Here is a 21,967-nt window from a genome sequence, read left to right as displayed (position 1 = left end):
CCCCCCCCCCCAGCCTCCTGGGGTCTGTCTGGCAGCTCACAGGTACGAGCCCTGGGGCTGCTAGTGGTTTACTGGTTGCCCCAATCCTGCTTTCACTCTTGTGCATTGGCCTTGGCGCTGTGCATAGTGTGTGTGTGTGTGGGTGGAGTAGCTTCTTCCTCTCATGTTTTAGTAAGAGCTGTTTCACCCCTTTATAGCGTGAAAATCCCCCCATTCTGCGTACCTTCAATGCTGCACCCCGTTGTGGTGTTCCTTTGATCGTTTGGGTTCGTTTTTATGTCCCCTTGAGGAGTTTTGTATGCATCGGTTAGGAGAGATCGAGCAGCTGCTCCTTACTCTGCTGCCATCTTAACTGGAAGTCTCTCTTGAGTATCTGGAAAAGATACTCTTAAGAAAGGCCAAACGATTTTCCCTATTTTTGAACTATCCCTTGTCCTAAATAACCCTTCCTGCCCTGCATCTATGTCAGTGTTCTGTGGATTCTCTCTTTATTTATCTGACCTCTTTTCACTTTATTTTGCTGATTATCGTCCCCTTAACTGTGGGTCTTCCTCAATGCTTAGTCCTCTCTCTTCTTTCTCTTTAGCCTCTCTTAGTTGACTCATTCAGTCCCCATAATTTCATTTATCAGCTCTATTTTGCTTCCCAGTTATCTCCCACTATTTCACATGCCCAACATGTACCCTTTCCACCCCTCAACCCCTAGAATCTTTAACTTCCTTCAAGGCTTATCTCATCTATAACTTCATGTAGGAAGCCTTTACTGATTTCATTACTTGTTAGGTTTCTCTCTCTCTCTCTCTCAATAAAAGGGTGTCTTCTCTTCTTTACCTAAAAATGTATAAAGTTCCCTAAGGTCACAGACTAATTTTAATTTTTTTCTTTTAGCCACAGAACCCACCACTCATTACCTTTGGCATAGTATACACTTAATAAAACATTACTGAATTAAATTGTTTATACCTACACTTAGAATATTTTGTATTATATTCTGTAAATCTGTTTGCCACGTCTTGAGAAAGATGTACTTGAACAAGCCAAGTCCACAATTAAAATCATCAAGATTTAGCAAGATTATGCTTAAGGATAGACTGAAAAGATTTAATATTCTTCAGAAGAAAAAGTAATAGCTAAAAAGAGAATATGATTGAAGCCCATAAAAATTGTGAACAGACTGTATAAAGTGAATTTGGAATTGAGAGGAGAAGTTTAAGAAAAATAGAAGAAATTACTTCTTACAAAGTGGTAAATTTATGAACCTTATGAGAAATGAGATTTAGAAAATTAGGTAGATTCAGAAAATGTGAACAAATTCATAAATGTTAGATCCATAAAGGTTCATTAGGAAAGATTAGGATATCTTGGAGGGAGGAGGTGAGAAGGTGAGGATGGGGATATACCACTAACCTTTGGAATTTATCTCAGTCTGCAATACCTTCATTTAGTTTTTGTCTTCTGTCAAAACAATGCACATTATGATTGATAGACCTGGTATGTCTTGTCTGAATTCTTTTTGCCACAAGATGGCAGCGTCTTTCCACTTAATTTTCAGCTAAATTCAGGCCATTAGACATTGTATTCAGAAGCAGTATAGTTATTTACCTTAATTTTTTTAACCCATAAGCAAAGTGTATGATGATCACCACAAAGCAATAACAGAATCTTTGCAGCTTTTTAATGAAATTTAATAAATTTTGATGGTATGAAATTAGCCATATAATTTTCTGCCTGAAAGGATTATAAAATACACAGGTCAGTCAATGGGGAATTTATTTCCTCAGAATAAAAAGATCAGCCTAATTTTTCCCAAGTTAAAAAGTTGTATAAGTCTATGGTGAACTGAACAGCTTTGTTCTATTTTTCACATTTACCCGTATTTAGTGTGGAATTAATGTGAGGCATTTGATGGAAATGATTTTTAAAACTTTAGGAATTGACATTCTGGCCAGGATCTATCATGTTTGGAACAGGTCTGTCATATTTATGTGTAGTTCTAGGCTCCACATTTTAGGAAGAACATCAGTAAGCTGGAAAATGTCCAGATGTGGTTTGAAAGTAAAAGTAGTCTCAAGATCATGCTTTATGAGGATCAGTTTAAAGGAATTGAGGTTGTTTAACCTGAAGAAGTGATGACCTAGGGTAGATGTGATAGCTGTCTTCAAGAACTTTCAGGGCTGTTTGTGGAAAAAGAATTCTATTTTTTTCTGCTTGACCCCTAAGGATAGAACTAAAGGAAATAGTCCAAAGGTAATGGTGCAAATTTGTGATTTATTGAAGGAAATCTTTCCTAACACTTAGAACTTTCCCAAAGAAGAAAAGACAAAAGATTCCCCTAGAAGTCTTCAAGTAAAGTCTATATGACCACTTGTTAAATAGGTTGTCACTTTGGGGTAACAAGTTGGGAGTACTGGACTTGATTAAGGAAAAATTGAGTTTGTGTCATAAATGTTATTCCATTTGAAAATTTCTGTTCTTTCAGTGTAATAGGTCAGAATTATAGTCTGCTATATGTAGCTGTTTAGTTAATCTGACATTATATGCTGGAATATTAATCATACTTACATGTTTAATGAGGGAAATATAAAAAACCCATTGTAAAGAACAAATAAGTCTCCACTTAACATAGCTGTTAGGTTCCATAAGGAAATACCAAAGCAAAATATTTTTTTCTTGTGAAAACTTGGGTCACTGGGAAGCAATGAAAGTATGTTTTACTCAAGATACTTCCTTGTTGAACAGCCTCATTATGTTGTTGGAAACGAAACTTGCAAGGTAACTTTTAGACTGAACTTAAACATTCAAAAGCAAGTTTTTATTTGCACTGGCTGAAAAAGTAGGCATTTTAGCAAGTGACACATTCCTATCTTTGAGGTTTTTATAATGTGCTATGGTTATCAGACTACAGCCTGTTTTCTAAAGTGTCTTCTTTCCAAATCCTTGTGAATTTTTTAAAGTAAACATTTATATGGTGTTTTTAAGGTTCACAAAGCACTTTACATGTTATCTCATTTGATCATCACAAAAATCCTGTGAAATGAGCATTGTTTTTATTCCTCTTTCAAAGATGAGGAAACTGAGGCCTAGAGAAGTTAGGTGGTTTGCCCAGGGTTTCACAGCTAAGAAATCTTGAGTCACATAATTTAATTCAGGTCTTCCTAATCAAATCCAAAACCATCCACTATGCTTCCAACTGTCACATTGAGCAAAAATACCTTTATAAGTAGGAGGAAAGGACAAGCATTTGTTGAGCACCTACACTATGTACTTAGGTCCTGTCCCAAGCACTTTATAATATCTTGTTTAATTCTAACAACAACCCTCTGAGGCAGGTGCTATAATTATCCCCATTGTACAGTTGAGGAAATTGAGAATGATAGAGGTTAAGTGACTTGCCCAAAATTATATAGCTAATAAGGCTCTGAGACTAGATTTGAACTCAGGTATTCTGACACCAGGCCCAGCAGTCTATATACTCACTGGAGCCACTTAGCTATATGTACTTATATTGTCAACTCATTCTTATAAATCCTTTATTCTTTTTAATCTATCTACCATGGGACTAACCCCAGAAGACTGAGTGGCTTTCTGTTTCCTCCAGGATAAAATACTAATTTCTTTGGCATTTAAGACTCTTCCAAATCTGGTTTCAACCTATGTTTACAGGCCTATTACACATTTACGCACACACATTCTCTCTCTCTCTCTCTCTCTCTCTCTCTCTCTCTCTCTCTCTCTCTCTCTCTCTCTCTCTCTCTCTCTTTCTCTCTCTCTTTTGACTCCTTGCTCTTTCCTGTGCCATGACTTTCCATCTCCATTATTTTTGCTTTTGAACAGGTTCTTCATTCCTAGAAAGCACTTTGTCTTTTCACTGCTTGAAATCTCTAGCTCTCTTCTAGACCCAGTCTAAGGGTTACCTCTTCCAAGAGATTTCTGACTTTCCTAGTTTTTAGTAACCCTCCCATTACTTTGTATTTACTTACCTGTAAACAAACTTATTCTCACCAGTAAAATATAAGCTCTTTGACATCACTACTTTTGTATCTCTAGTCTGTAGCATAGTGCTTTATACTAAGAGATACTTAATAATACTTGTTTGACAAAGTTTTGGACTTAAGGAATAAGTAATGAATTGTTCTCTTGACTTAGACATAAGGATATACCAGGGCAGAGTGTTGTATACTTTGTAAAATACAATTACTGGATTAGGCATTTTTGCTTAAATGCTTTTATTTTTTAAAAGTAAGACTTCAGCTAAAAAATAAAATAAAACAATACATGTTTGATGGAATATTCCTAGACTACTTAATAAATTCATTGAGAAACCACTTAAAAATTTGTCACCTTAAACCAAAATCTGCATAGTTAGGAATCACAGAGCAAGTTTAATTTAGTTCCTGTCCACTGAGTAAAAACAGAGTTTATGAGGAGGAGTTTCAAGAATTAACATATATGTATAAGATGTTTGGGAGGTTTTTTTTTTAAATTTCAAAGTCATTAATGCAAATAATATTCTTGCCAAGGGAAAAAAGTAGTATTTTTATTCTAAATGATATATATCTACGAAATAGTATGTTATGCAGTAACTTGCACAGGAATAATATATCACATAATGGAGAATCTAAGATTAGGATTTAGAGTTATTAAAACCTACATCTTACTTATTAAGCTTTACTGCTTCATAATAAATTTTCTGGATCTTAAAATATGCATATGTTTTATATATGTGTGTATATTACATCTATGGAAATAGCATATGATAAAAGAATTTAGAAAAATTAGCAATAAGTATTTAAGGTAGGAAAAACATATTGAATTGCAGTATGTTAAATGAGAAAACATATTTAATAATTTCATAACTTTTATCCTCTTGCTTAGTATAAAACCTAAACATTTTTCCCTTCCAATTTTGTTATAATATTTCTGACTTTGAATAAACCTGGCAACCCTGTTATTCAATTCTTTGATCAGAAATAGTTTTGAAGAATTTGATTATTTTTTACTTGTGTAAAATATTTCACTTTATACATTTTGGATCTAAATTATGACTAATCGTTGTGACTATCCTTATACATAGTATGTTATAGTTCTGTTTAGTTCTGTTCAATTTAATAAGCATTGGTAAACTCTAATTTTTATCATCTGACTTACAAGATCTGAGTTTGAAGCCTTATCTGCTCCTTATTGAGTGATCTTGGTCAAATCATTTAAACTCTGATCTTTAGTTTCATCCTTCTCTCATCATCAAAAAACAGTGAGGCAGGGAAGCTAGGTGGCTTCAGCCACACCTGGAAACAGGAGATCCCAGGTTCAAATATGGCCTCGGACACTTTCTAGTTATGTGACCCTAAGCAAGTCACTTAACCCCAATTACCTAGCCCTTACCATTGTTCTGCCTTGGAACTTGGATACTTAGTATTGATTCTAAGACAACAAATGGCTTTTTAAAAAAAAAGTCAAGGATCAAGGATTATAGTTTTAGAGTTAGAAAAAACCTTAGAGGTGATTGAATCCAACCAACTCATTTTAGGTCCTGAGACCCAGAGTTTAAATGATTGTCTATGGTCATGTAATAAATGGCAGTCTTGTTTTTGGACTAAGGCCCTCTGACTCCAGAGCCAGTAACCTTTCCAATAAACCACATGCTTAATTTGTAGGAAGTGCTGACAGTATAACTTACAAAAGCAGATCTGTGGAGGTCAATTCTTACAATCAGGACATTGAGTTGTTTTGCACCAACCCTACCAAATTGTATAGCATGGTAGGAAAGAGGAGCTTCCTCTGTGGTAATGAGGGTATATTTGTTTATGCAGTGTCTGCTACTGGACACTTTTCTCTAGGGGTAGAAAATTGGGAGTAAATTCAGTTTGTACAAATCACAACTCTAGGCTAACCATAGGTTTCATCATTGCTTAGTTTTTCTCTGATAATGCTTTGTGGAGACCCTAGACCAACAAGATATACCTGGGAATGGTCCCATTCACCAGAATAACTATGCCAAGGGAAAAAATAGTACCAAGACTAACACTGAAAGTACCAAAGCCTCATCATTACTTCCAGCTTTAACCGCTTTCTCCCTTGCCCTTGGTCTTACTACACTATTCTCCTCACCAGATGTAGTCTGAATTAATCCAAGATATACCAGGTCACTGGCTACTATCTAACTACCCCAAATACACTCATGGGAATGTTGGTTCTTTCAGAGCCCACATGATTCAGCCACATTGTCTGCAGGCTACCCCCAGGAGAAATATTTGGTTGCCGAAAACAGAGCTGCTTGTGCCCTCTTAAAGACTGTCTCGCAGTCACAAAGCTTTCCATTCTCATTAATGCACTGACAATCACATTTTGAACCAAGCTTATGGCATCAGGAATGGAAAGGAGGTTACATAAGCCAAATATATCATAGTGGTAGCATCTCCCAAATCAGTTCCTTTCCCTCCTCTGCCTGCTGGATTATTACACTAGCTGGTGAGTTTGCCTGCTTCAAGTCTCCCTACTCCAACCCATTCTTCCTTCAGCACTATAAAGAGATTTTCCTAAAATGCAAATAAATATGATATGTGTGTATAAATGTCTCACACACTCAGTAATCTCCAGTGACTTCTTACCTCCAAGAGCAAATCCAAAATGCTCTCTTTGGCATTCAAAGCCCTTCATAACCTAGCCCCCTCCAATCTTCCCAATCTTCTTAGACTTACTCCCAGACATGTACTCTTCAGTCCAGTGATACCAGACTCCTAGTTGTTTGGTGAACAAGGCAATCCCATCACCCCATCTCTCCATTCCATGCATTACCTCTGGCTGTCCCCCATGCTACTACAACCACTGACCTCCCGATTTCCTTTCATTCCCAACTAAATTCCCACTTCAACAAGAATTCTTCCCCTACCCATTCCAGTGCCTTCCCTCAGTTAATTAGTTCTTATTTGTCCTGTATGTAGTTTGCTTTGTATATATTTGTTTATATGTGGTCTCCCCGTTAGATTTTTTTTTAAAACCCTTACTTCTGTTTTAGTTTCAATTCTAAGACAGAAAAATGGCAAGGGCTAGGCATTTGGGATTAAGTGATTTGCCCTAGATCTCATAGCTAGGAAGTATGGAAGCCGGATTAAAACCCAGGTTCTCCTAACCCCAGCCTTTAATATTCATTCTTCTTCTTGTGTCTTAACATGTACTTTTGGGAATGGAGCTCAAAAGTTCTCTACATGCCATTTTCTATATAATTGCTCTCATGCTTCATTTTTAATCAAAATATAATTTCATTTTGGTTAAATAAATGGATGCAAATCACAATGGACCTGTTGGGTGGTTTGAGCACTGGGCTTGGAGTCAAGGAAAACTTTAGTTCAAATCTGGCTTCAGACACTAACAGTATGACCCTCAGCAAGCCACTTAACCTTTTTGCCTCAATTTCTTAATCTATAAAATGTAGGTTATAAAAATACCTTTGACTTCTCAGGGTTGTTACGAAAATCATGGATATTTCGTTCACATTTTAGATTATGGTTCAGTGGAACCTACACCAAAGCCTTGCACTGACACTTCATCTTGGTGTAATGATGACCTTTTGTTTCTTTAAGGCCATATAAATAGAGCACATGCTCTGTCAGGTGCTACCAAGCTGTATATCTGTTGTGTGAGGCCCATGCCAAGCTAAATCCAGAAAAGCTCGCCAGTAAAGTGGCTATAGGGTAGTGAATTATTCAGGAACAATATTTCTGGAAGACCATCTCTAAACTCATGGAGAGACTTCAGTGTACATGAGTAGAGTGAATACCCACAACCAATGAAACCATAGATTTATTAAGCATCACACTGAAAATAAAGTGGAATCCTTGAATGATAAGATATCTCAAGCCAGTTAAAACCTCTGCATAATTGGTCTGTAGAGGAGAAAATAAGTAATCAAAAGGGTACTCTTGGATTAATTTTTTTACTTGACAGATGCTGTTTGGTTTGGGAATGACATTTGTGTTATTAATTACCGTGACAACAAACCCCTTGTTTTGCTCTATGTTTTCTATATCAATTAAACCAATGGATACATTGAAGAATAAACAAACCTATAGACCCTCTTCTCAGAATAATGATTTGTTGCCTACTTAATTGAAGGAAATAATAAATTTCATTTAGAGGTTAATAAAAATAATGCTATAATTTTTCCTCATCCAAGGAACCCTTGTGAATCTTTGAACCCCAAGTTAAAAATTTGTGCTCTCTGTTCAGTTATTTAGCCGTGTCCAAGTCTTCATGACCCCATGGACCATATCACACCAGACCCTCCTGTCCTCCATTGTCCTGAAGACTGTCCAAGCCCATGTTTACTGCTTCTGTGACACTATCCCTCTCATCCTCTGCTATCCTCTTTCCTTTTGCCTTCAATCTTTCCCAACAACAAGGTCTTTTCTAATGAATCTTTCCTTCTCGTTATGTGGCCAAAGTATTTAAGTTTCACTTTCAATATTTGACCTTCTGATGAATATGTTGGATTAATTTCTTTGAGTTTTGACTGGTGTGGTCTCTTGCTATCCAAGAGACTATCAAAAGTCTTCTCCAGCACTACGGTTCAAGAGCATTGATTCTGAGATGTTTAGATTTCCTTATAGTACAGCTCTCAGAACCGTTCTTTGCTACTGAAAAAAACATAATTTTGACTACTGTAATAAGTGGAGAAATTAGATATTATATAGATATATATTTTAAGGTGTGGTCACTGGGAATCAATAATTTAGATTGATTCCATAATTAAATAGACTTAAGTCAGGATGGGTTTTATGGTAGTTTATTTACAATTAGGAAGGTAGAAGGCAAGGAATTAGAGAGAGGGAGAGGCTAGTCCTGGCCAGCAGAGGCCCGGATGGAGAGAGGATTAAAAGGCTAATTAAACTAGGCTACACGCCATAAGGCCTTAGCAATCAGAGAGGCAAGAGGCCTACTTAAGGTAGAGAGTCTGGAAACACCAAGGTAGGCCAAGGAAGTCAGCCTAACTTACTCACGTGACAATTCAGAGGGGAAGCTGCCTGAGGTCTCAACAGAGATCCTTCAGCACCAAGTTCAAAGTGGGAACTCCCTCAACATGTAGTTACCAACATACTTGAAGAGATAGTGTCTTTCATCACTTCCTGTGGGTCCACCTCTAATTCAAGTGGACAAATGGCAGCCTCTACCCTAATTGGGACTGCCCAAAGGACAGTCCCTTGTTCTTGATTTGTTACTTATTGTCACGTGTGGGTAACTCATCTCCCCTCCCCACTAAGGGAGGTGGGGGTACATCATCTCTGGTGGCTAGAGTTTTAACTATGAATGGGCTCTGAGCTAATTCCATTTACACACTACAGACTTGTCAGCTCTGCTTTTTAAGTATGCTGTCCAGATTTGGCACAACTTTCCTTCAAAGAAGCAAACATCTTTTAAATTCATGGCTATAATCATTGCCTATAGTGATTTTTGAGCCTAAAAGTATAAAAATCTGATAATGCTTCCATGTCTTCTCCCTCTTGTTTGCCAGGCTGTAACGGCACTTACCAAGATATTACTTTTTTTATGTTAAACTTCAAGCCAGCTTTGCTTCAAGCTAGCTTTTATACTGTCCTCTTTCACCCTTGTCATGAGTCTTTTTAATTCTTCACTTCTTGCCATCAGAATGGTATTATCTGCATAACTGAGATTGTTAATATTTCTCCTTTAATCCTTAATTCTGGCTTTTGATTCATCCAGTTTGGCATTTGGGATGTTGTCTTCTGCATATAAGTTTAATAATTTAAGATGATAATATACAACCTTGTTATACTTTTCCAATATTTTTTTTGATATTTTATTTTTTTAAATATTTTTACCAGGGTTATGTGATTCATGTTCTCTCCCTCTCCTCTTCCCTTCCCCCTTACCAAAAGCTGACAAGCAATTCCACTGGGTTATACATATATTATCATTCAAAACCTCTTTCCATATTATTCATTTTTGTAATAGAGTAATCTTTTCAAATCAAAACTCAAATCACATACCCATATATACAAGTGATAAATTATATATTTTTTCTCCTGGATTTCTACTCCCACAGACCTTTTATATTTGGATAGCACTCTTTCTCATAAATCCCTCAGGATTATCCTGGATCATTGCATCGGTATTTGTAGCAAAGTCTATCATATTTGATCATCCCACAGTGTTTCAGTTACTATGTACAATATTCTCCTGGTTCTGCTCATTTCACTCCATATCAGTTCATGTAGGTTTCTTTTCCAATCTTAAATCTATCAGTTGTTCCATATTTGGGTATAAGTATTGCTTGTTTCTGCATTCACATTCCTCAGAGACAAATCAGATGATCTGGTTGTACCATCTCTTTAAAAATTTGACACATTTTGTTATTATCTACACAGTCAAAGACTTTAATGTAGTCATTGAGGCAGAAGTAGATGTTTTTCTGGAACTCTCTTGCTTTCTCTATCATCCAGCAAATATTGGCAATTTGTTTTCAGAATGTTTTCTGCCTCTTAGAAAAACAACCTGCTCTTCTGGTAAGAATTCTCAGTTCACATATTGCTGATGTCTAGCTTGCAGAATCCTAATCATAAACTTTCTGATTTGTGAAATGAGTATAATTATTCCATAATTTGAACATTCTTTGTATTTCTCTTATATTCAATATTTATCTGTTTGGGTGAGATGTATTAGTTGTGAGTAAGACTTTTAGAGATTTTGTATTTTGAACATTTTACATCCAGGAACCAATTTATGAATTGAGTTTAAAAAGTTAACTACCTAATAAAAGTTACTTCTGTTTTGAACTACTGATTTTAGAGAGAGACACAATATCCTGTTTCCAATCTGATAACTGTCCATTTCCAATCTGATAACTGTTCATGTCTCTCCACATAAAGGAGATCAGTTTCTTAATTAATAACTTATTTTGACATATAGGTTGCCACTTAGATCCAAAGTTACAGAGGGTGAGGCATAAAAGATGTAAATGAAATTAATTACATTCAAAGTAATTTCATTTTGGTTTATATAGCTTTTCACTGTTTTAAAAGTAGTACTATACATTTTTTAGCCAATTTATACTTTAGCTAGAAAGTTCATTTTAAATCATGTTCTTTTAGTCACAGTTTTATTATTTAATTAATAATGACAATGATCTTTTATACAATGCAATCCATAGCCAGTTATGAATAGAAGTAAAAAGAGTACAATTTTAAAAATACAAAATGCAAGTAATTTTTCTCTTTTCAAATATCTCTAATTTTCTAATTAATCTTGCTGTTTCTATCAAGCAATTTACTTAGAGGGATATTTGAAATAATATTTGTTTAATTCTATTTAGTTTTTAAATGTAAGGGTCTTTTCTAGAAGAGAATCACCCTAAATATAATTTTAAAAGATCATTTCCATTTTTTAGGAAATGACTGGCAGATTAACCAGTATGGCACAATTATATAATTCCCCATGCCTATTATTGCTAATCTACCAAAAAGCTAAATCTTTATATAAATACTTGTTTTATTAAATTTTAAAAATAATTAAAATGTTTGAAAACATTCAGTGTATTTTAGTGTAAAATAAATTAGAATAACTTAAGTTGTCGGATTTTAATAAGATAATAGTAACAATTTATTATAAAGGATGTTTTCTTGTCATTGTAATGAATTAAGAAAGAAATAACTTGCCCCATATCTTAAATTAGCAATTTTTTTTTTAAAAACCCTTACCTTCTGTCTTGGAATCAATACTGTGTATTGGCTCCAAGGCAGAAGAGTGGTAAGGGATAGGCAATGGGGGTTAAGTAACTTGCCCAGATTCACACAGCTGGGAAGTGGTTGAGGTCAGATTTGAACCTAGGACTTCCTCTCTCTAGGCCTGGCTCTCAATCCACTGAACTATTGTATAGTTAGAATTATCTTGAATCCCTAAAACTACATTACCCAAACTTCCTTTCTATATTACCCACAATTCCTTTTGCCTTTCATATATGTGTGTCTTTATGGTTCTGTATATAATTTGGGTTCGCTCTGCCACACTTTCTCTCTTCCACATGAAGTGAGTGAGGAACGTTCTCTGTGTTCTCTAGCTCTCTGGTTAAATATTAATAAATCTCTATAAATATTATACTTTTGGAGATATTAAATATTAATTTTAAAATCCACACTACCCAGCTGCCCCCTTAAATTAGCAATTTTAATCCCATTTAAAGTTGTGAAAATTGAACAAATCCTTTGAGACCAAAGTAGTGTATAACTTAGCCCATTTTTACTGTATAATTTAGCTTAATTTTAATCCCAATTAAAGTTGTGGAAAATGAAATTATTTCATCTTGTGAAACCAAAGTCCCCTGGTAAGCAGGTGGTGCAGGGGATAAAGTATTGGATTTAGAGTCAGGAAGACCTAGTTACAATCTTTCCTCAACTACTTACTAGCTGTATGATCTTGGGCAAGTTTTTTAAACTTTGTTTTAAGCTGTAAAATGAAAATTACAGTATCTTCCACCTCACAGAGTTGTTGTGAGGATCAATGAGATAACATGTAAAGCCAGATAAAAATGTTGTTTTTATTAACAATAATAGTGACTCCTGAGCCATCCAGTTGATGGAAAGTAATATGATACGTAGGACTATGGAAAGCAAAGACAGTTATAAAATTGGCAAATGTTTGAGAGCTTTTCAATTGACATTCATTTTGTATTTGTTAAAGAAGGCTAATGGTCAATTTACTATGATCAAGCTATTCTGCTGTCACTTAGAATGTTTCATTTAGTAAAAGTGTGGGTAATCCAATTTTTATAATTAATATCAGTTTAAAGATATTTATGATTTACATATTTGTGATCAAAGAATAGAAGAGAAAAAATTGCTTAAAAGATATAAATAAACTTAAAAGATATAAAAACTTTAATAGTGTAGGTCTCACACTCTTAAATGTATTATGATTCTTTTGTCCCATAAATTGTTGATAATCTTATTTTTTACCATAAATTTTCATGGTGGTGGACTTTTTCTATAATTTTGAGACCAAATTATCTTTTTTCCAATGTCTGTTTGGGGAGCAAGGTGGGGATTTATTTAGAAGCTTCCATATTCACATATTTTCATGTATTACATTTGTAACCATTTTTTTAAACCCTTACCTTCTTTCTCAGAATCAATTCTGTGTATTAGTTCCAAGGCAGAAAAGTAGTAAGGACTAGGCAATGGGGATTAAGTGACTTGCCCAGGGTTACACAGCTAGAAAGTGTCTGAAGCCAGATTTGAGCCTAGGATAATCTAGGTCAAATGGAAGAATATTTACAAAATTATAAAATGCCTATATTAACAAAAGAGGAAATAGAATACTTAAATAATCCTATCTCAGAAAAAGAAATTGAACAATCCATCAAGGAACTCACTAAGAAAAAATCCAAGGGTCTGATGGATTCACAAGTGAATCCTATCAAAAATTTAAAGAACAACTAATCCCCATACTACACAAACTGTTTGACAAAATAAGCAAAGGATTCTTACCAAATTCACTTTATGACACAAATATGATACTGATTCCTGAACAAGAAGACCAAAAACAGAGAAAGAAAACTACAGACCAATCTCCTTAATGAACATAAATGCAAAAATGTTAAGTAAAATATTAGCAAAGAGACTATAGCAAGTCATCAGAAGGATTATCCACGATGACCATGTGGGATTTATACCAGGAATGTAAGGCTGGTTTAATATTAGGAAAACCATCCACATAATTGACCATATCAATAACCAAACTAACAGAAATTACATAATTATATCAATAGACACAGAAAAAGCTTTTGACAAAATACAACACCTATTCCTATTTTAAAAGACACTAGAAAATAAAGGAATAAAAGGGCATTTCCTCAAAATAATAAACAGTATATATTTAAAAGCATCAGCAAGTATCGTCTGCAATGGGGACAAGTTAGAAGCCTTCCCAATAAGATCAGGAATAAAGCAAGGATGCCCATTATCCCCTCTATTATTTAATATTGTACTAGGAACCCTACCTATAGCAATTAGAGAAGAAAAAAGAAATCAAAGAGATTAAAGTGGCCAGTGAGGAAACTAAACCATCATTCTTTGCAGATGAAATGATGGTATACTCAGATTTGAACCTAGGATCTCCTGTTTGTAGGCCTGGCTCTCAATCCACTGAGTCACCCAGCTGCCCCCGTAACCAAATTTTTTAAAAATTATTTTTCATTACAAATGTGTGGCATTTTAGCTACATAGTGGTTAAATAGACTTTTGTGAATCAGCTTGGAGAAAGAATTCGCATTTATAAAATTATTCTAGGGAAAATTTTTTTGAGTTCTACTTTCAGCTAACTGATATGCAGGATGGTTGAATAACCTGGCTCTCAGCATAAGAACCCGTGTCCAATGTCTTGAACTAACAAGCAATTAGCGAGTTAGTCAATAAAAGTGCACCTCTCCACTCTTCAAATAACATTTGAGAATTATCACAAAACCCATACTTTAATACCATTATCTTTAATCTACCACAGACTTCTTATAACCAGTGATACAGACATCACTTTTGAGCTCTGGCCTAGGAGAATTTGTGTCACAACAATTTTCTCTAATTCAACAACGCCCCCCCATGGATATACACATACACATACATATGCATGCATACATGCATCCAGATTCCCCTCTACCTCATCCTCAATGTTGGTAAGATTATCAGTCTCCTAGCTCTACAGCCAGAGAGAGTGATCAAGGAAGGGTAAGGGAGAAGAGCCCATAACACAAACTAATCTTCTATGCCAAGGAAGTATGGAATGTAAAAATAGGTCCTTTGGAATTTCCCTGAGTCAGTATTTCAGAAAGCTAGCTGTCTTCAGGGCTTAGTTAGAGGAAATTGCACAGCTCCCAGGTCTGGATAGGGGAAGAAAGTGGAAGAGGCGGCTGTGGAGGAGTAGGAGCAAACTAGCCAAATGCTTGGTGTTAAAGAGATTCTCTTGATCTCTTCCTCTGTCTAGATTAAGAGGGGAGAGAGCAGGGTTTCTCAGTGGATCAGAGAAATGACATGTTCAGTCAGCCAGTAGCAAGAAAGCAAACAAGGGAAGCTTGAGTGTGAACCATGCTTCTAAGTAAGAAAATCAGTTGTTAACATGATAGGGAGGGCAAAAATGACCAGCAAAACTATAAAAGGTCACAGTGATAATACAATAAAAAGAGATTGTGCTATGAGAAAATGACCTCAAAACAATGTAAAAGAAAATGAAAGCATAACAACAAAAACAGTTCTGCTGTTTATTTTCATATGATGGACAAGGGGAGGGAAGAGCTATAAAATGATACAACAGAAAGGAAAATTAAATAAAGATGGAAACTACAATTGAAATTACAGTGGAAATTGGTTTTCTCAAAGATGAAATCAAACTCCAAATGAGATAATACAAATTAGAACACAACGGAGAATATCTCAAAAGTATTAAGACTTTGAGAAGAGAAAATGGGAACTAAGAAACTTAGAACTATTCATCTGAAGGAATATTTGACAGCATAAGAAAAAAAAGCATTTAAAAAACATGTCCTATTACACAATTGTGCTATAAGGAATGATGAACTGCTTGTTTTCTATAAGAACCAGAAAGACCTACATGAACTGATGCAGAGTGAATGAGCAGAACCAGAAGAACATTATATTCAGTAGCTGAAATATTGTGGGATGACCAAATGTAATCAACGTTGCTACAGTGCAATGATCCATAATAATCCTGAGGGACTTATGAAAAAGAATGCTAACCACATTGAGAAAAAGAAATGTGGGAGTAGAAATCCAGAAGAAAACATGATTTATCACTTGTTTATATGGGCATATGATTTAGGGTTCTGATTTTAAAAGATTACTCTGTGACAAAAATGAATACTATTAAAATGGGTTTTGAGTGATTAATATATGTATAACCCAATGGAATTGCTTGTCAACTCCAAGAGGGGGGAGGGAAGAGTGGAGAGAGACAACAAGAATTATGGAATCATGGAAATTTTTAAAAATTAAAAAAAAAATAAGTTCTATAACAAAGTAACTAACATGGAAGATATGCTACACAGAAATAACTTGAGAATCATGTATATCCCAGAAAAAAAAATGATAAAGTGAAAAGTCTGAATATTGTACCATAAGAAAAATACAGGAAAATTGTTCAGATATATTTTCATTTTTAATTAATTTAGAATATTTTTCCATGGCTTGTTCTTTCCCTCCACTTCTCCCTCCCACTCTTGGAGCCAACAAGCAATTCCACTGGGTTTTACATGTTCAGATATTTTTTTTAAGGTAATGGGGGATATAGTAATAATTCAGAACATCTATAGATTCTGACAGAGAAATCCCAATGTTGAATAACTAGAGAATGTAATGATTAAGCTTCAAGAATTTTAGCACCAAGCATCCAAGAAAAGGTCCCTTTACTATCAAGGAAAATACATTTAATTAATCCAAGATTATTTTTTTCTCACAAGAAACCAAAAAAGATGTTGGAATTCAATGTTACAGAAAGGAGAGATGATCAGAAGCCATCCAAGACTAACAGCCTGCAAAGCTGAGTTTATTCAACAGTAACATGTTGTTGTAGGGAATATTGACCCTGATATTGATTAGGATTGATAGCTGTCAGTAGTTGTTGACTGTTGAGGGAATCAACCGTATTAGCTATTGAGGAAATTGCTGGAGACTAGTTTAAAAAAATTCCTATTTATTGAAATTATTCAAAGAAAGAACAGGAAAGGAAAGTAGTGATATTGATCTGATACACACACACACACACACACACACACACACACAAACACACATATACACACACATACACACACACACACACACACACACATATATTCCTAATCTAAAGAGTTCTAACTAATAACCCAATCCCAATTCTTTCCCACAAGGGAATGTTTCTTCCTTGGAAGCCAAGGCTAATCTCACTCCCTTTCTTATCTATTAAAATAAATCTAACTTACTAAACTATTCTAAAGTATTTCTTAAGTAATATAGTTTCCTTATATTAACAAACTTCTCCAGCAATCCTTCGGCTATTTATACATATAACAACAAAAGAAAAGCATTTGTCTTTTTTTCTCCTAAAATTTACCAGAGTTAAGCAAACTGTATTTTACTGGTAAGCACTTCAAATAGGAGAACCACAAGAAAATAAAGTAACAAGAAAAGACTAAGTTAGTCAATTTTCATGAGTTTGAGAAAGATAATATTTCAGAGAAAATTCTCACAGTAATAAAACAAAAGAGAGATATCATCTAGAGCAAAAAGCTGAAGATTTAAAATATCATGAAAGAGCCAGGAAAAGAGGAGAAAGCATTAAAATGATTTCCTATGGACTAAAACTCACCTTACCTCAAAGTGACTTCTTTTGAATGAGTTAGGGGGAGTGTCAAGTTGTTGATAACAAAGAGAGAAGTTATTCAAATGAGAAGAAGGGAGGTAAATAATATTAGAAAACCTTAGATGGGGGCAGCTGGGTAGCTCAGTGGATTGAGAGCCAGGCCTAGAGATAGGAAGTCCTAGGTTTAAATTTAGCCTCAGCCACTTCCCAGCTGTGTGACCGTGGGCAAGTCACTTAACCCCCATTGCCCACTGTTACCACTCTTCTGCCTTGAAGCCAATATGCAGTATTGACTCCAAGATGGAAGGTAAGGGCTTTTAAAGAAAAAGAGAAGAAAAACTTAGACGTCTTCTACCTCTCCTTGCTCTGTGAAAAGTTGGGAAAGCCGTCTCTTCATTTCTTTACTTGCTTTATAGATATGTGAGAGGAAGGATAAAAACAATGGAAAAACAAAAGAAAATGAAAACACCTCTGAAATTTTACCCTACATCTAACAATTAGATCTCCTCTCCTCCAAAAGCCTTGGAAAGATAACCAAACTAATGCCATTCATGGTGGTGTGAATTTTTCCAATTATCCTGAAAAAAGACTTAGAGTCATACTAGAAAAGTGAATAAAATGTCTGTACTCTTTGACCAGAGAACCCTATATACCCAAAGAAGATTTAAGATAGAAGAAAGTTCCACATATGCTAAAATACACTTAAGAGCACTTTTCATAGTAGCAAAGAACTTTAAAAATAAAACAAATATTCAATAACTGGGGAATGGCTAAACAAATTGATTTGTATGAATCTAGTAGAATATTATTTCTGTGTGTGTGTGAGTGTGTAAGAGAGAGACAGAGAGAGAGACAGAGACAGAGACAGAGACAGAGAGACAGAGAGAGAGAGACAGAGAATGAGAATACACACACAGGATATGATTGAATGGGGAAAGAAAATGTAGATGCTACTATAATAATATAAGAGAAGCCCTCAACTAAGTTAGTAGATGTGAGTATAGAAAAAAAGACTGATATATGAGATATTGTGGAGGTAGAAATAGAAAGATTTTGCAAATAATTGGGCATTTGAAATGAGGGAGAATGAGGAATTGAGGATGGTGAGATTATGAATCTGAGAAATTGGAAGAATGGTGATATCTTCAACAGAAATAGGAAAGTTTATAAGAAGTTTTGAGGGGAAGATAATTTCAGATATCTCTGGAATATCTTAGTTGAAATGCCCAACAGGCAATTAGATATACAGATAATGGGTTCTATTTTAGACATGTTGAGTTTGAGATGTCTCCAGGACAACATGTTAAATGTCTAATAGGCAGTTAATTATGTAGGACTGAAGCTCATGGGAGATACTGAGACTGAATATACACATCTATGAGTCATCTGTGTAGAGATTATAATTAAAGTCCTGGGAAATGATCAGGCCTCTTAGAATGTAGAAAGAAAAAAGAGGGTCCAGGACAGAGCCAGTAGCACTCACAGTGTAATATGGACAATGAGTAAATAAAGGAAAGCAAGAAAGAGTAAAAGAACCATGTGATATGTATGTGCGTGTGTGTGTGCGCATGCGTGTGTGTGTGTGTATATAAATATATATATATGTATGTATATATATATTTTTTTAAACAGTGAGGAGAGACTATCCAGGACCAGAAATTGTTCACCTGTATCATAGGCATCAGATCAAGAAGAATGAGGCCTGAGAAAAGACCATTAGATTTATCAGTTAAGACTTCATTGGTCTCTTTAGAGAGCAGATTCTATTCATTAATGAAATCAGACATCAGTGAGTCAGAGGAATGCAAGTAGAAGAAATTAGTATAGATAACTTTTTCCAGGTACCTGGATAAGAGAAGGAACATTTAGGAAACCAGTTGAATTTCCAAGGAAAAAAATTCCCTCTTCAAGATGAATTTGAAATGTATTAAAATCTAATTCTATCAAATATTTAAAGGCCAGTTATTATTCAGAATATTTTAAAATCCTCAGTAATTATGGAGAAAAAAACACCTTTTTACCAGGCTTCTTTTATATGACAAATATGATCATATTATATAAACTAGGGAGGGATAAAACAAAGTGACCACAGAGATAGGATGTGAATTGAAGTCTCTTGCCTTTTTCCACTCTACTATAGGCTTCCCTTGACATAACCTATATGGTTGTATTAATAGTCAATGAAAAAGTCTTTTAAAAAGTGCAGAACTCAAAATAGTCTAGCCTTAGAAAGGCCTTTCTTTAATATAATCAAAAGTATATATCTATAACCAAGATATAGTATTTACTTTCAACAGCAATACATTGACTGTTGCAATAAGGATGAGGGTAAAATAAATGTTACTGATGCACCCATAACACCAATAAATACTTAGGAATTATTTGGCCTAGAGTTGTCTTAGGGGCCTGACCAACAAAAGGATCTCTCCTGGGGCCCATTGCTCCCACCTTTGAGAAAAACTCTAGGAAAGTCTGAATAAAACAAATATGATTGGTCTAAGTTTCTTCAGAGTGGGAAAAGAGGGTTCCCAGCTGTGTCATGGGGTCTCAGTATAGAGTATGGGTATTGACTATGTGACAGTCTTCACTTCATCTACCACAGAAAATGTGTGACTCACAGAAACTCTTGAACAAACATTCCCCATTAATCTTGTATTTGTACCCTATAAATAAATAATAATACCCATTGACTTGGTCAAGATCTTTCCCTTCATGATTGGGCTTTTTAGTCTTTAAATTGCAGAATAATCCTCTTGGCAAAGATACTCTTTTTTCTCTAATAAGTTTAAAGAAATCTTTTCCAACTCTGAGATGCTGGCTCCCAGTTGGACTCAGGAACTCAGATTCTATGGGGAGCTTTTGAACTTGAATAAAAAGATCACTCAGAAATTCTAGACTGATCAGTGCTCATAAAAGAAAATGGTTGGAATAAAGAATTTAAGAACTGGAAGTCCAGCATTTTTTTGAGAGCTATCCTGGCCATGCAAAAGTCACTTAGCAAGTTTGGAGAGGGAGAGATAGAGTGAGAAAACTCCTTCCTTCCCTCCCTTTCTGTACTTCTATCTGGAAGTAAAAGGTTTGAACTAGATGACCACTAAGGTCACTTCCAACACTAAATTCTAGGAATATATGATCCTATAATGGACCCTTATTGTATTATAAGAAATGAGCAAATCAGAAAAACATAGAAAGGCTTACATAAATTCATTCAGGAATCAAGAAAGTCATATACACAACAAAAATAACATTAAAATAGATTTGAAATCTCATCAATTTTAATGGTTAATCTTGGTCCCAAACACTAATGATGAAATTCAACTCCCTCATATGGATAGAAATGGGAAACTACAAAGAATGTGATATAGGGTATTAGATACAGCTGTGTCTATTCATTTTGCTTGTTTTTACTTTGTGACAAAAGTAAGGTCAGTCTGATGGTGCTTAGGGATATGGGTTAAGAAGAAAAGACTTTGGGATTAAAAGCAAAAATGTTAAAGACAAAAACTAACCAAACTTTGTATATTTAAAATTTTCTTTTTCTGAAGACCATAAGTTACAAAAAAGAAAAATTAGAGTTGTACATTTTGTTTGTAAAAGCATTCTTAACTTTAAAAAATGATTCAGCTGCAGAATCTTATATACATTGTTTGAAATGATTCACTATAATTTTTATTTACATAGACCTATGAGGATGAGCGAAGAAATCATTCAGAACTTCAGATTAGATGTCAACGTTTGACATTGGAATTAGCAGATACAAAACAGTTAATTCAACAAGGTGACTACAGACAAGAGAACTATGATAAGGTAAAAAGGTAAGAATATACTAGATACCTAAGGTTTGTACTCTTTAGTTAATTATTTAACTTTTATTTTATTTCAATAAACAAACATTTAGTTTCCCTTCTGCCTACCTCTCCTACCCCAATTAGAAAAGAGAAAGGAAGAAGGAAAGAAAGAGAATCCTTCCTTCTATATCTTGAGGTTTTATTAATTAATTCTTCAGATTAATTAATGTTTATGTTCATCTTTTTTATTTCCTAAGCCACTTGAATTTATTTATTGTTTTTCATCTAATTTTTCTATAACTACTAACTCCTCATTATAATTAATCTCATAGTTTCACTTTCAGTTGATTAAAAAGGCATTTATTAAGCATTTACTATGTGCCAGAAACTATGCTAAGTGCTAGAGATGAAAATATAAGCAGGTAAGACAGCCCTTTCCCTCAAGGAGCTTACATTCTAATTGAAGATAGAATAATTTGGTGGCCTAGGAGTGTATGCTTCAGGGCCAAGAAGTAAAAATCTAAGTGATTCTTAAAGAGTCTTCCCACACAAAGCATTTACCCTCTACTCTTCATATAACTGTTTCACTCCCAAGAAACATTCATTTGAATTGGGCTAATAATTTTGCCACTGTCCACTCCTTAATTTGGATATGCAACTCACTTTTAACATCTTCTATATTCAAAAAGTTACTAGAGCAATTGGTACTTTTCTTATTTTATAATTTTGCTGTTGTATATTTTCTCAGTGTTTTTAGATGTTTGTGTGCCTTTAAAAACACTGAGAAAATATACAACAGCAAAATTTTTTTAAATTAAAATTTTTTA

The 21,967-nt window shown here is 34.7% G+C and overlaps 1 protein-coding gene across 1 annotated transcript in view; it reads left to right on the top strand.

The window, feature by feature from the left end:
* The window catches only part of PIBF1 (progesterone immunomodulatory binding factor 1), a 320,388-nt gene that overhangs the window by 45,092 nt on the left and 253,329 nt on the right, over window positions 1-21,967 (top strand). The window contains exon 6 of the mRNA XM_044670598.1: window positions 21,034-21,167. Coding sequence (XP_044526533.1) covers window positions 21,034-21,167 — 134 coding nt within the window. The remainder of the gene's footprint in view (window positions 1-21,033; window positions 21,168-21,967) is intronic.

This window comes from Gracilinanus agilis, chromosome 3 (assembly GCF_016433145.1).
Source record: "Gracilinanus agilis isolate LMUSP501 chromosome 3, AgileGrace, whole genome shotgun sequence".
In the NCBI taxonomy this organism is placed as follows: Eukaryota; Metazoa; Chordata; class Mammalia; order Didelphimorphia; family Didelphidae; genus Gracilinanus; species Gracilinanus agilis.
The sequence above is the reverse complement of the archived record's forward strand: the minus strand, read 5'-3'. Positions and strand labels throughout refer to the sequence as shown.